Genomic DNA, 14,320 nt, shown 5'->3' with positions numbered 1-14,320 from the left:
TGCCATTAGATGATAGAAATTTTGAAAGTTTTCTTACTAATTCAAATATATGGACGATAAAAACGACAAGATCCTCTATGAAATCGAACTTATTTTTTTTTGCAGAAAAGTCGGTAAATTTACAAAACAAGTGTTACCTATTGTGGCGATCAGTCTGCCAGGTGCATCTGACCCGACATCTGGGGCTGCGGCGTGGGGGTGTGCGGCGGAGGCGGCGAAGCTAGATACAAACAATTTCAACATTATTTGGAAACGTACATTAAGTAAATAAAGATATACTAAGATGATTCAATTGTCGGTGCAATTTAATTAAATCTCAGACAGCTAAACTAAAAGATGTACTTAAGAAGACAAGAACTATGCCCATATGAGATAACAACTTTAAAGTTTTGTAGTTGTTTGTCAGTGGAGCATACATATAATTGTACTTACTTTTTTCTTCTTATGTTAGTATTAACCTCAAAAAGAGGGATGAGTATAGTTTTTTATTCTACTGTCAGTGACAAAACTTATTTGCCTGACTATAAATGGCGCAGACACGCCACCATTTTCAGTCGTCTGTTCGGTTCAGGTTCACATGTCTGAAGCTGAAGCAACACATATGAAACAATAAAGCGAAAGTATACTTACATATCGACGCGATAGACTGTGGCGACATAGCAGACATCTTGCTCGTATCTTGCATAGAAACCTGCGTTCCTTGCGACGTCATATAACGATTCACCATAGGAACAAAGCTAAAAGATAAAGTTGACGGTCAGTTAAACAGTAGGGTATTAGCTTCATATACAGGGCGTAACACATACACCCTGACATATTTGTTTACATTATTTGCCATTTTTATTGAACAATAGTTATTAAGTATATTATGTATATTGTGTGGCTGATGAAACTGTTAGTTTAAGCATTTCAGTTAAAAAATTAGTTTAATAGGTTTAGTGTATAAAAACTGAGCGCATCTCGCCATCAAACGTAACAGTTTGGCGAGAATAAAATGTTTAGTAAGTAAGTTGTAAATTTGAATATATAAATAATTTAAAAAAAACATCCTGTATATATAAGGGTCAGTCTATAACTGAGTTCATAAGGTTAGAAAATCCCCACTGTACCTTAAGTCACAAACGCCGGGCGAATCAACAAAATTGCTGTTATTCGAGTTGTTGGTGTTGGTCGCGACGTTGTTGATGGTTCCGATGCTGTTGGCCGACATGTTGCTGTGATTGTCGCGGTGCACGCGATTGTGATGTCTACGTACAAACCAATAAAGTCCAGATTAGATCTGCGGTAATGGTATATGCTCTTCTTATAATCTTAAAAAGCCCGTTATCGATTTTAGTCGCAAAAATGTAAAATTGATAGATTTTAGTCGCTAAAATTGTACACCTTTAGATACGTAATAGAAATAACAAGTACTGGTTTCTATTAGCACGTCTTCTCATCTTGCCGTTTTACAGATCAATTTTTTGAAAACAGACTCACTAAATTAGTAATGATTTTTTTTCTGATGGAGGTTTAAGTAGACGCGCGTAAAGCACTGATTTTGTGGTCTTATTTGTAAATTTCGTAAAGTTTGGACTGGACGGCTAAAAATGGTAATTTTGTATTACACACTCCTGTACTCCACCTTTTACAGACTACATTTTAATTATTACTAGCTTTTGCCCGCGACTTCGTCTGCGTGGACTTAGTGTAACAGCAGCTAAAGTAAGTATAGCGCCTGGAAAAATTCTCATAGCAATAATATATCAATATCTTTTAATTTAATTTTTACTTTAATTTTTAATTTAATTTTTACTTTTAACACACTCATGACATTTGACATTTTGACATTTTGTTCTTAATAAATTTTTTCTTATTCTGACATGTAACTGATTTAATTAAATTATTTTTACTTTTTAATTGTTGACATTTTATTATTTATAATTGATTAATTCATGTTTATTTTGGAAATTTCTACTTTTTTTTATTACGTCTTATTAATATTTTTATTGGTGGCTATGATGTTTGTTTTTGTAATATTTTTATGTGTGCATGTGCCTAGTTTTAAGATTTCAAACACAATGTAATATTGTTCTTGAATAAAAATGATGATGATGATGATGATTCAATTTGAGCATATTATGCACACAAATTAGCAGGCACTTCATTATTTATCTCAATTCCACCCCGCTTTTTACTTTCTTAATGGATGATTTTCGGGATAAAAACTATCCTATGTCCTTCTCAGGGACTCGACCTATCTCTATGCCAAATTTCATCTAAATCGATTCAAACAGACAGGAAGACAGACAGACAGAGCGACTTTCGCATAATATTAGTATGGATGACTTTGAAGTAGACTGAAGTAGTGTAAATAAAAGTTTGACGAAATCAATTTTCTCCAGAAATTACTTCAAAACAAGTGACAATTTCTCTGAAAATCGACATAAATTCAACGTAATTGATACGTTGATACTTAAACAATCTACAACATTTGCTTAAACTGTTCTTATACATGAATTTGTATAATTTACCACCATAATTTTTGGATGAATTTTTAAATACAGTCCGGGGGCAGTCCTCTATTTAAAATTCTCTTCATATATTACCGGACATTCACGCTCGCGACCTCATTATTAAAAGGCAAGGTGAGAAGAATTGCTAATAGAAACCAATACTTGTTATGTAGATATTACGTAACAAAACGTAATAATTTCAACGACTAAATCTATCAATTTTACATTTTTGCTCCAAAATCGTTACCGGGCTCTTAAACTATACAGGTTAAATGCAGGTATTTATAATAATCAACATAAAACAACTAAAACTTGGAATTAGCCCTTTATAAAATCGGCCAAGTGCGAGTCGGACTCGCGTACGAAGGGTTCCGTACCCTTACGCAAAAAACGGCAATTAAATCACGTTTGTTAACAAAAAAAAACCGGTAAAAAAAACCCAAAATAGGCCAATGTTTTTAATTATTTTATGCTATTTACGTAGGACTGAATCGTGTATTTAGGTATTATTAAATTGTCCCATTAAAAAAGAAATAATAAACCAAAGAACGAAAACGAACGTAATAATACCGGTATTTTTTGTATGAAGAAAAAGCCGGTTCCGAGCCTTGGTTTGTTGTATGGGAGCCCCACTTAAATATCTATTTTATTTTGCTTTTAGTATTTGTTGTTATAGCGGCAACAGAAATACATCATCTGTGAAAATTTCAACTATTACGGTTCATAAGATACAGCCTGGTGACAGACAGACGGACGGACAGCGGTTTTTACCCTTTGGGTACGGAACCCTAAAATCCTGTTAAAAACCCTTAAAAAAAGAATAAATACACTTTACGGCTAGGTTCACACGGCGTTAATTTATCCCGTATACCGTATACGGGATTTTATCGAATACCGTAGGGGACAGCAAAACTTGTATGGCAACTTACAAAGTTATTCTCACGGCGTTTATGCGGGAAAGCCGTCTAGTCGTGTGAAAGACTTTTTAAAGTTGCCATACAAATTTTGCTGTCACTACGCTATTCAATAAAATTCCGTATACGGTATACGGGAAAAATGAACACCGTGTGAACCTAGCGTATGTGTCAATTATAATCGTGACGTTCGTAAAGTGTAGTACTATGTGTATACCGTATTAGATAACTGTCGCGGACGAAGGTGCGGCCGCAGACGCTACACTCGTAGCAGGAGCCGGCCGTGTGCGTGCGGATGTGCAGCGCGAACTGCGACTTGGATGTGAACGTCATCGAGCAGCGGTCGCAGTTCAGCGGCTTGTCGGCCACGTGGGACCATCTGCCAACAAAACAAAACGGATCAGTCGATCGTCAGAAAAGATGAGTGTAAGGGATCATTTATTACATGCGATTTAAGTTACATTGAGGACTATTGAGGTTATATCCAACCGATCAAATACCGCAATGTATAAATGATCCCTATGTAAGAATATGGTCATTTTTTGAGAGTAACAATTTTATAGGTCCACATCCATCGTGAGATCAGCGGGTAAACTTTTTAGCATAGCTCATTTTAGGAAGCAGCTTAAATCATCAAAGCTCAAATCATCAAAAGTTAGCATTGATTCTTAAATGGGTCAACAAATTTTTTTGACAGCTAAAAACTTTAAAAATGAATCTGGATTATGATAAATTGATAATTACCTGTGTGCTGTTACGTAGCTCTTGACGGCGAATCGTTTCTGACAAATGTCACAGGCATAAGGCCGTTCCCCTAAAAACACAAAAAAAAACAAATGACCGACAATCGAGAAGTTGCGATTCGGACAATCTACAATCTAATTAAAGCACACTAATGAAAACTGATTCAGAAAAGATGTAAAAAAAAGCAAAAGTGAAAAGCAAAATGATGTTAGAAAGACGGCAAGATGCAATTAGACAATGATGCATTCTGAAATCAACGAAGCCAGGAAATTATAATAAATAATAATTAAAATGATGATGCAGCGTATGATAAAGAGATTATATAACAAGTTGTCGGTGCCACATCATTGGGTCCATCATGACAAAATGTACCTGTTATCGCAGTTTGCCGTCTTCGTAACTATGCGTGTATGCGCTCTGGTGTCGCGGTAACAAATTAACACAAACAACTCATTTCTGTAACTGAATTCAGGATAAATGGCTTACTCCAACACCGCACTCCAACGGCCTCTGTGCAACAATATGTACGAAGCAAGTAGTGTTTACTATTTCCGCAAATAATTTAGTGCAACAAAGCGCTAAAATACCTAGCCACAACATACAATTGCTGGCCAGTAACCAAGTGATATTTTCTTAAATGCTCAATTATCAACAATGAATATAAACCAATAACTGTAAAAGCTTGTGTGAATATGTTACCGGAACACGCGTTGTGTATTCTGAATGGTGTTTAGAGCATTTTCTACCATTATATGATAAAATACATGCCATTTATTGAACTTCAACACACAAAATAAACTCACTCTCAAGTTAGAAGGCATCAATCTGAACTAACTAAACAATACTTCAAAATGGGCTGTCTGGGCTAGCTTTTCGAAAACGACATCCGGCGAGTAATATCATGAACACAATGGAATATAATCAAATAATCAAGTATTTTCAAGATATCTAAGGACACAGGAAATGGAAAAGTTCTCCCGCTAGCTGTTGAGGACCGTGTATATTGTATAAGGTCGCTTCTCTACATATCATGTATTTACGATCACGATTGTATTTCACTATGAGTCTCGAAACTTGTGCCTGAAGCGCTTGTAAGTTATAATTATAACAGATATCGCAATCATACGGTTTCACACCCTTATGGGTCGAAGTACGGCTTGCAAGTGAACGAACGCGACTCCATGCACTACTGATTATTTGCTCAACAGCGAACTGTATCGAACTACACATTGCTTGCGGGTGTGGTGTAGCAAAATCATGCAAGAATTGAGCGGATGTCACGCCTAATAATATAAGTAGAAAAGTGACTTGGGACCCAATTTTAGATACCATCAAAGACCATTTAATAGATTAATTAGCTCGATTTTATTTTACCGATCAGGTCTAAACTTGTTTTGCGGCACGAGAGACTAAAATCTGTCGATCTCGAAGGCACCCAGAGCCGGGCCCCTAATTATGTGACGTCATACCAGTGTGAATTCGCTTGTGAATGTTGAGCGTTGATTTCTGCGTGAAGCGCTTGTAACAGACATCGCACTCAAACGGCCTCTCGCCGGTGTGAGTCCGCATGTGTATCTCCAAGTACGGCTTGCAAGTGAACGCAGCCGGACACTCCATGCACTGATACGGCCGACCTTGCACTAACCACCATTAAATGTTAGCATAGACTTAGGAATGATAAGACGCACAAAGTGGAGTAATATATAGGTGGCATGCTGTTTCAACAGCCAAAACAGATGGCGCTGCACGCCGTCGTACGATCTGCGGTAACGGTAACTAGGTATTACTTATTCTGTAACTTGGGCCTTGGTTGCCATGAGCTAACTTTGTCAATTCGGTTACCGTAAATAAAGACCGACAGCGCCATCGAGTTGAGCTGTCAAAACCCGCCTACAATATATACCGTCACTTTGTACGTCTAATATATTAGCGCCCGAATGTTTCACATTAGACACACCTTGACATGTTCAGGGTTAAGCATGTGGCACCGACAATTACAATTCATAATTCAGAAGGTAAATAGAATGTGATGATTTAGATAATGATTCAATGAATAGAGAAGCCAGAAAAAGATCACGTTGTCTGAGTGGCGCGAACAGATCTAATATATAATTACTTTTACACCAGCAAGGCAGGCGAGATGGGTAGTTTTGTAAAATTGGCAAAAAACTATTCACACGTTTTGTCGCCATCTACTTTTTGTGCACTATCTTGCGTGCCAAGTAATTATTTAATTGCATATTATATTTCCGGGTATACCTGGGACGAAAACATGGATATAGAAGAATTATGTTTAGAATCTTCAGTTTGAAATGGCCCTCATACTGCATAAGTATTCTTACTGAATGCCGTAACGGTTATTCTGCTATTTCTTTTATTTATGTTAAAGTACGATTCCTTTATTGTTATATCATCAATATATTTATATCCTTTTAATATCACTTTTGCACTACTAGACTGAACGCACATCTACGTCCTAGCCTAGGTAATTAATTACAATTTTAGTGTCTTATTGGCATTTCGCACAAATCATGTCACTGATATTTCGTGTCTGGATTGGTTACCTACGTGACAGGCTACGCCTAGTGTAGGAACCGGTACAACCGTCATTGTAAATGCATAAATGAACATAAATAGTCCCTTAGTTTTAAGACCAGTTAATTTTTGTGTCTGCCTAATTCTTTGTGTACAATAAATGATTTTTACTTTTTACAATTCGTGCCACCAAGATAACGGAATTAATTAGGACGAAATAATGGTATAATGGAACCGAACATACCTGTGTGCGTTCGTTTATGTATATTGAGTGTGGACTTTTGCGCGAATCTCTTGAGGCAAACATCGCATTGATAAGGCCTTTCGCCTGTGTGCGTGCGATTATGGATCTCCAGGTATTGCTTGCAAGTGAAGGCGGCCGGGCACTGTAGGCACTGGAAGGGCCGGCCCTGTACTGTAAATTAAAAATTCGGTTAGTTATAATTTCGCGCTGAAGCCTACCATCCCCAAAAGTAACCCACATCGTTCATTCATCCCTAAGTAGGACTTGCTCCCGGTACTAATTTTGTATGGCCGGTACCGATAAATTCGCGATTCTTGTGTACAAAAGCAATCCCCGGAGCAGGCCCAATTCCTACGCAAGTATGTCAGTACCTGAGTGGGTCCGCTTGTGGATGTTGAGGCTGGACTTCTGCGTGAAGCGCTTGAGGCAGATGTCGCACTGATAGGGCCGCTCGCCGGTGTGCGTGCGCGTGTGAATCTCCAGGTACTGCTTGCACGTGAAGGCGGCGGGACAGGACAGGCACTGGAACGGTCTGCCCTGGACTGGTGCCCAACATAGATATTATAGCAGCGGCCAGGCGGCAAGGACGCTAGGCGCCCTCGCGCTACGGACGGAGATCGCGGCGCCGGCGCGGACTGGTCGCCGCTCGCCGCTAACTCCGCTCCAAATCTTTACGAGCCGCGAGACACGTTTATATTCGATAACACACAAGCACGACAAATAAAATAAGAGAGATTTGGAGGAGAGGCAGAGTGTGAGTGGAGAGAGACATTGGGCGGGCGGAGGGCCAGTCCGGCCCGGTTGCCGGCTGTACCCACCTGAGTGCGTCCTCTTATGTATATTGAGGCTGGACTTCTGCGTGAAGCGCTTGAGACAGGCGTCGCACTGATAGGGCCGCTCGCCTGTGTGCGTGCGCAAGTGAATGTCCAGGTAGGGGCGGCGGGCGAAGGCCGCCGGGCAAAGCCCGCACGTGTAAGGGCGCCCTTGCACTGCGCCCAGTGCACACACAAAAGCGAGTAACGCACGTCGCCGACGCCAGGCCGAAGCCGCGCGAGCCGATCCCCGCCCAATCGATCACCGGCCGAATGGCAGCGGTGACTGTACCCCAATTTTGAACCCCTTTTGGACACGGTATAAATACCGACGCGCATGTGCGTCATTGCGGCGATTGCATTACCGCTTTTGTGAAAGAATTAATATTCATGAAGAAATGATGAAATACAAAAAATGATATCTCTAAAATCACCGATATGCATGTATAATGAGAGCGGATGACCGGCATTAATAAAACATGATAGGAGGAAATGAATGGTGAGTGCAGAAGAACGTAAAGCGCGCGGCGAGGAGGTTAACGATGTCGAGATGTTAGTCGAAAGCAACGAGTTCGGAAGCTTGAGTGGGAACGTAAAACAACGGGTTAGGCGGGCAACGGAAAAATAAGAACGAAGCATGATTCTAGATGCTGAATTTTGACATGGATGCAGAACTCGTCTCTGATCGAGCTATCGCGTTAAGGTATATGTAGGTATGTGGGCTACTAACCCGTATGTATTTTTTCGTGCAAATTGAGCGCGCACTTCTGCGTGAAGGACTTGAGGCAGACGGTGCACTGGAACGGCCGCTCCCCTGCGCGACCGACGCGACGGGACGCGGGGGGACAGAGAAACAAAACAAAACCACGATGGACAAATAATACCGTGCGATAGTAGGCCGGCCCGGACCCCACCACCTCCCACCGGTCGGCTCTTTACTATACTCTGCACTACCATGAGGGAATTATAAAGCACTTTATTTGTCCATCAGACATCTCTCTCTCCTACTTTTAACTTAACGAAAATCCTCACAACGTACACATGCTTTACTTAATACCGTTTGTGAATAGTTTTTGAGCGTGTGTTACCTAGTTACGTTTTGAGGATTACTAAAAGACGCTTTTAAAATAACCCCGATTCTAACGAACAAAAAATAGGTCAACTGGGCAGCCCTTAAAAACTATTCACAAAACGTGGGTGTCAAAGCCACAACAGCAAAGTCTGAATTTTCAGAAGGCAATAATGGATTGTGGCTTAGAAACCGAATGCAAATAAAAATGTAATGTCAAGGGACCCACCAGTGTGTATACGCTTATGAGTGCCCAGGCTCGACTTCTGCGTGAACCTCTTGTCGCAAATGTCGCATTGATACGGGCGCACCTTGTTGATCAGCGATTGTATGTGCTCCTCTAGAAATACCAACAAAATTCAGCTACAACAACCGTCGGCGAACCAGAATAATAGTGCCTGATAACGTGAGCTAATAACAAATGCATTGTCTACTTAAGGATTTTAGGGCAAAATGCCTACCAGTATGTATTTTCCCATGTCGGCCCAGGCTGGACTTCTGAGTGAAGCGCATAAAACAGATGTGGCACTGGTACGGCCGCACTTTCTCTAACAGGGCTCGTCTGTGCTCCTCTATAAGGTATACGATTTTCGATATAGCAACTGTGTTCCCTCTCAAACAATTAATGAATACACCTAGCGCGTTAACAGTCAAGGTTTGCTCATTCACACACATTCAGGGGGAGGTAGGCTACGCGTTAGTAAACCGATCTGCCTCGAATAGCGACACGCACAAGTTGGCAGGAGGAATAAGGGACCCACCGGTATGAATTTTTCCGTGCCGGCCCAAACTCGATTTCTGCGTGAATCTGAGATAGCAGACGCCGCATTGGTAGGGCCGTTCCTTGGCCAGCAGCGCGCGTCTGTGTTCCTCTGAACGAAATCGTACAAGTGAGAATAGTGACTTTACGGACTAAGGGGCAAAGTTACTATGAGCTTGGGAGGGTTAAGGAGAAGAACCCACCCGTGTGTATTTTCTTGTGGCGGTTGAGGCTGGAGCTCTGCGTGAACCTGACGCCACAGAGCTCACACTTGTAGGGCCGCTCCTTCACCATCAAGGCGCGCATGTGCTCATCTAGAACCCCAACACACGCGCTCACGACATGTCGAGGACCACCAACGGCCGGGCACCATTTTATGAAGCTAACTTACAATTTTACAAGCCTAAACCGGCAACACTGGTAGACAGACCTGTTGCCGTTGGTGCAGCGTGTGTCAATCCCATCAACGTTGCAGGTCTATGCCTGTAAATTAGTAACTTGTAGCTTTATAGAACCTGCCCCTGGCGTTGCGAGTCCTCCACCTCCCCCTGTTTGCCTCTCAATGCCTTCCTCACGCCCTGATTTATTTGTGTACTCAACACAACTCAAAAACTATTCACAATGTCTGTTAAGCATATGTATTGTCAACTACTCCATGATGGAACTGTGTGTCGCACCAGTGTCGTTTTTATTTGGATCTATAACTATAATAATCAGATAGCAATAGATAAGTATCATAATATGTAAATAGGTATATGTTATGTATCTATCTAATAGCTCCATCCAGAGGCCGCGGTTCAAATTTACTGGAGAACTCGATTTTGTTCAATATTAAAGAGATTAAAGATCCTGATCTGTAACGTACACCTTGTACAACTTTGGTATACACAATCTGACATAAAAAAACAATAGATAGGTATATTTAAATCTCGATCATATCTTTTGATCCCTTATTAATGAGAAAATTGAGTGAACATCCTATCCAAAATGACTGGTTCGAGCACAAACCGTTTCGTATTGTTCTGTCACTTTGAATTAGACCTCATACAGTTTTATCATTAGTAAAGGACATAAAATACCAATTAGCTCGCGCAAACCTGACATACAAGCAATACAATACAAAAAACTCAATAAACAGTATACTTATGCAAATTTTAAAATAATATCTGTAATAATCACAAAGAACGTCGCAATTCCAAAAACTTTAGCCAATATTTCAAAAATAAATAGTAAAAAGACAATACATATAAAATATTTAATACATCAGGGCGTCAAAACAGGACAATAAGCAAATGTACTATAGGACTTGGCCAATACGAAAAGATGTATAAAAGAAAAACTAAAAAATATTTAATTCCAGTCGCGGAAACAGGAGGAGGTTTACTTGAATGAAAATATAAAAATTCAATAAGTGACTCATAGATATTTGTTTTGGAACAATCCCCTCATGGTATAATCAACAAGGGAGCTACTTTTCTCTCTACTATAATGTAACTTCCATATAAAGAGGTATTGCTCCCTAAAACCTCCCTCCAATAACGTGTTTTTAAAATCAACTAATAGTGTTTTTAGACAAATTAAACCCTACTCGATATAAGTAACTCATGCCTCTCATACCAATTAATTCTCATATCAATTTGGGTATTTTTGGAAAAATAAATCAAGAAATAATATGGAAATTACATTAAAATTGAACATTGGTAAGATGGTACATGAATAACAATTTCTGTTATGTGTAAGCCATTCATGTAGCATTCTCTCGTCAATCATTATAGCAACATAGAACAGAGATAACAAGACAATTAGTATTTATTAAAATAAAATTATAGCAAATCTGTTCAATGTGAAGAAAAGCATGCTTAATTGTTCAATACTGTACTTTTTGCGATGCTACCACCTACAGATTTCAGAAGATAAGCACGCTGATGTTTATCGTCGACGTTACACATTCGTCTCTTTCTAGCAAGACACGCTCCCGCTAAACAAATTTGTCGAAAAATAATAATAGCCGCGTGGTCATCAAGGCAATGATTTCAGCTTTCGACTCGTGTACTTAATGTTCGTCGCAAGGAACAAAACTATAATTAACATTAACTTAACAATAAAATTTTCGGATTTTGTATATAGCCTGCCGAGCGGACTTTTAGGACGAAAACGGAAATATACGAAACGTTGTCGACGATAGAAACCAGCGTACTGTGGCAGCACGGCATAGTACGCACAGACACGTTCAAGTAGACGCTATTTTCACTCAAAAGCGTAACGCGAGCGGCGATATTGCCTGCTTATCGACACGCGTCGACTTACCGGTGTGGACGCGCTTGTGCGTATTGAGGCTGGACTTCTGGGTGAAGCGTTTGAGGCACAGATCACACTGGAAGGGCCTCTCGCCGGTGTGTGTACGCATGTGGACTTCCAAGTACGGTTTGCGGCAGAAAGCTGCGTCGCAAACCTATGCGTTCGAACAGATAGTCAGAATGGTTGGCATAACATGATACTAGTATCAATAATTAATAATGTAATTAGTATCAATAGTTATTTCTTCCCTAGGGAAGAATTAACCTTAGAGAGAAGTGAAAAACCATAAGAAGATCTGTTTAACCCAATAGAATTTAAATAAAGAACCTTGCAATTAAACTTGTTGAGAAAAATACATACCGTGCACTGAAAAGGCTTGTTTCCGGAATGAAGCTTCATATGAACGTAATAAGATGAAGCGGACGAGAGTACCTTCCCGCAAACCTGTAAAAGGACAATTCGATTTACTAAATATCCGGGTCGAAGTACCAAAACCGTCCGTTATTATTGGAGTAGGTATTTTCCGTTATCAACCAGGAACCTAACATAACAAAAATATATGGTACCTAACCATGGGCCATGGTGTTGAGGAAAGATTTTTTTTTCGAAGTAAGTACTTAAAATTTATTCATTCTTGTGTAATAGGCAAGTCTTACGGGTGTTTAAAAACCACGGGAGCTGACACAAAAAAAACCGGCCAAGTGCGAGTCGGACTCGCGAACCGAGGGTTCCGTACCTTTTAGTATTTGTTGTTATAGCGGCAACAGAAATGCATCATCTGTGAAAATTTCAACTGTCTAGGTATCACGGTTCATGAGATACAGCCTGGTGACAGACAGACAGACGGACAGCGGAGTCTTAGTAATAGGGTCCCGTTTTTACCCTTTGGGTACGGAACCCTAAAAAGAATAACCATTTTACACAACATTTGATAGTAGGTAAGTTTGTTTATATAAAAAAAAATATAGGTAACTCAATACAATTTTTTCTCACCTTACAAGCCTGTGGTTTTGATCGTGGTGTTGTTTGGCCTCCATTTGATACTTCCATTTTTGTTTGAACTGAACCCATATCGATGCCCAAGCCCTGTGAATAAGATAGTACTTTAAGGGGCATAGCACACTGCCGTCGCACGAATCGCGTCTACGTAAAAAAATCCGTACGGTACTATGGAGCTCGGTGTGGCATACCCTGCGGCGCGCACCGCATCTTCGTCCGAAAGCGCGAATCGTCGTGCGATTCGCACCTTCGCACCATAAAATAAATAAAAATAAAATTCATTTATTTCAGACATGGTCCATCTTTTGTTAGTTGTTAAATAAAACTTATAACTACGGTTAACTTAAAATTAAACTTAAATAACTATCTTAGGTGCTAAAGATGAATGCAGAGAGGACCAGTGTCTTATCAGGCCACTGTCCCATCTGACAGCCACGACGGTCAGGAGACTGTGGCGGCTGCGGAGCGTCGCGGCGCAGCGCTTGCGCAGTGTCGCGTGGAATCCGTCCACATGAGCATCCGCGAACATGCCCGACGCACTGCAGTACCGAGGCAGCCGCAACAGTACCCTGAACGCGTCATTATACCTATATTGTACGCGCATGGCGTTGAAACTGTTGAAAGCCCTTTGCGTGTACAGAGTCCACAGGCTGCAGGTGTACAGCGATGTACAGAACGCTCGAAATAATGTTACTTTAACTTGCGCTGTACACCGGCTGAACCTGCGAGCTATCATATTGGCCCTGACGGCCAGGGCCCTCCGCTCCCTCTCAATATCGGCGTCATCACGGAAATCGTCGGTTACCAAGTGCCCAAGGTATTTAAATGAGGAAACCCTTTTCAGTTCCACGCCATTCAAACGAATACCGTGCGATTTTGCATAAAAAATTATATTTATATACAGGGTGTTTTTGTTGTCTGGCCATGCTCTGAGGGGTACATATGTTGGTCATACTGAACAACTTTTAATAAAGACCCCGAAATCGCGAAATAAAAATCTGTTGTTTCATTAAAAAAATTGGTTTCGCCGAAATGTATGACAGCAGTGAACCTACTAGACTAATGAAATTGACATGTAAAAAGCTTATACCCATGAGAAGGAAACGAACTATTTTTTTTATTCACCCCTGGGGAAGTGATGGGAAATGACACAGATCGAATCCAAGGCGATTACAGCCGCGAAGAAATACTTTATTTCATTAAAAAAGGGGAACATTGTTGATACTCTACCTGTGAGCATTGGCGACCATCCATATCCATTTCGACGCCTTCATCATCCATTCCTTTAAAGCTTAGCTGTAAATTCAAAAATAAAACATTGACATACACATCTCATATAATATAATTTACAACGGATCATAATGGACTTAGATCAGGAGTCGACAAATTATGGCCCGCGAGATACCTGCGTAATTGCAGCCCTTCAAGACATCGCGCGGCGGCGGCAGCG

The 14,320-nt window shown here is 40.4% G+C and overlaps 1 protein-coding gene across 22 annotated transcripts in view; it reads right to left on the bottom strand.

Annotated features, from left to right (window-relative positions):
• The window catches only part of LOC134746641 (zinc finger protein ZFP2-like), a 65,001-nt gene that overhangs the window by 42,618 nt on the left and 8,063 nt on the right, over positions 1-14,320 (bottom strand). For 4 of the 22 annotated variants that reach the window (XR_010128245.1, XM_063681106.1, XM_063681105.1 and 1 more), the window contains exons 4-21: positions 14,101-14,166; positions 12,865-12,957; positions 12,232-12,315; positions 11,881-12,025; positions 9,777-9,887; positions 9,575-9,685; positions 9,275-9,385; positions 9,043-9,153; positions 8,475-8,558; positions 7,751-7,921; positions 7,304-7,474; positions 6,933-7,103; positions 5,623-5,793; positions 4,154-4,223; positions 3,627-3,788; positions 1,110-1,247; positions 631-737; positions 138-220 (exon numbers count right to left, since the gene is read on the bottom strand). Coding sequence is in view for 21 of the 22 variants with exons in the window: in XM_063681106.1 (XP_063537176.1) it covers positions 150-220; positions 631-737; positions 1,110-1,247; positions 3,627-3,788; positions 4,154-4,223; positions 5,623-5,793; positions 6,933-7,103; positions 7,304-7,474; positions 7,751-7,921; positions 8,475-8,558; positions 9,043-9,153; positions 9,275-9,385; positions 9,575-9,685; positions 9,777-9,887; positions 11,881-12,025; positions 12,232-12,315; positions 12,865-12,957; positions 14,101-14,166 (2,148 nt within the window). In the remaining variant the exon portion in view is untranslated. The remainder of the gene's footprint in view (positions 1-137; positions 221-630; positions 738-1,109; positions 1,248-3,626; positions 3,789-4,153; positions 4,224-5,622; positions 5,794-6,932; positions 7,104-7,303; positions 7,475-7,750; positions 7,922-8,474; positions 8,559-9,042; positions 9,154-9,274; positions 9,386-9,574; positions 9,686-9,776; positions 9,888-11,880; positions 12,026-12,231; positions 12,316-12,864; positions 12,958-14,100; positions 14,167-14,320) is intronic. The other 18 variants (XM_063681109.1, XM_063681112.1, XM_063681115.1 and 15 more) reach the window with 18 other exon arrangements.

This window comes from Cydia strobilella, chromosome 13, assembly GCF_947568885.1.
Source record: "Cydia strobilella chromosome 13, ilCydStro3.1, whole genome shotgun sequence".
NCBI classification, from domain to species: Eukaryota; Metazoa; Arthropoda; class Insecta; order Lepidoptera; family Tortricidae; genus Cydia; species Cydia strobilella.
Note: the sequence above shows the minus strand (reverse complement) of the source record. Positions and strands in the feature narration are given on the sequence as shown.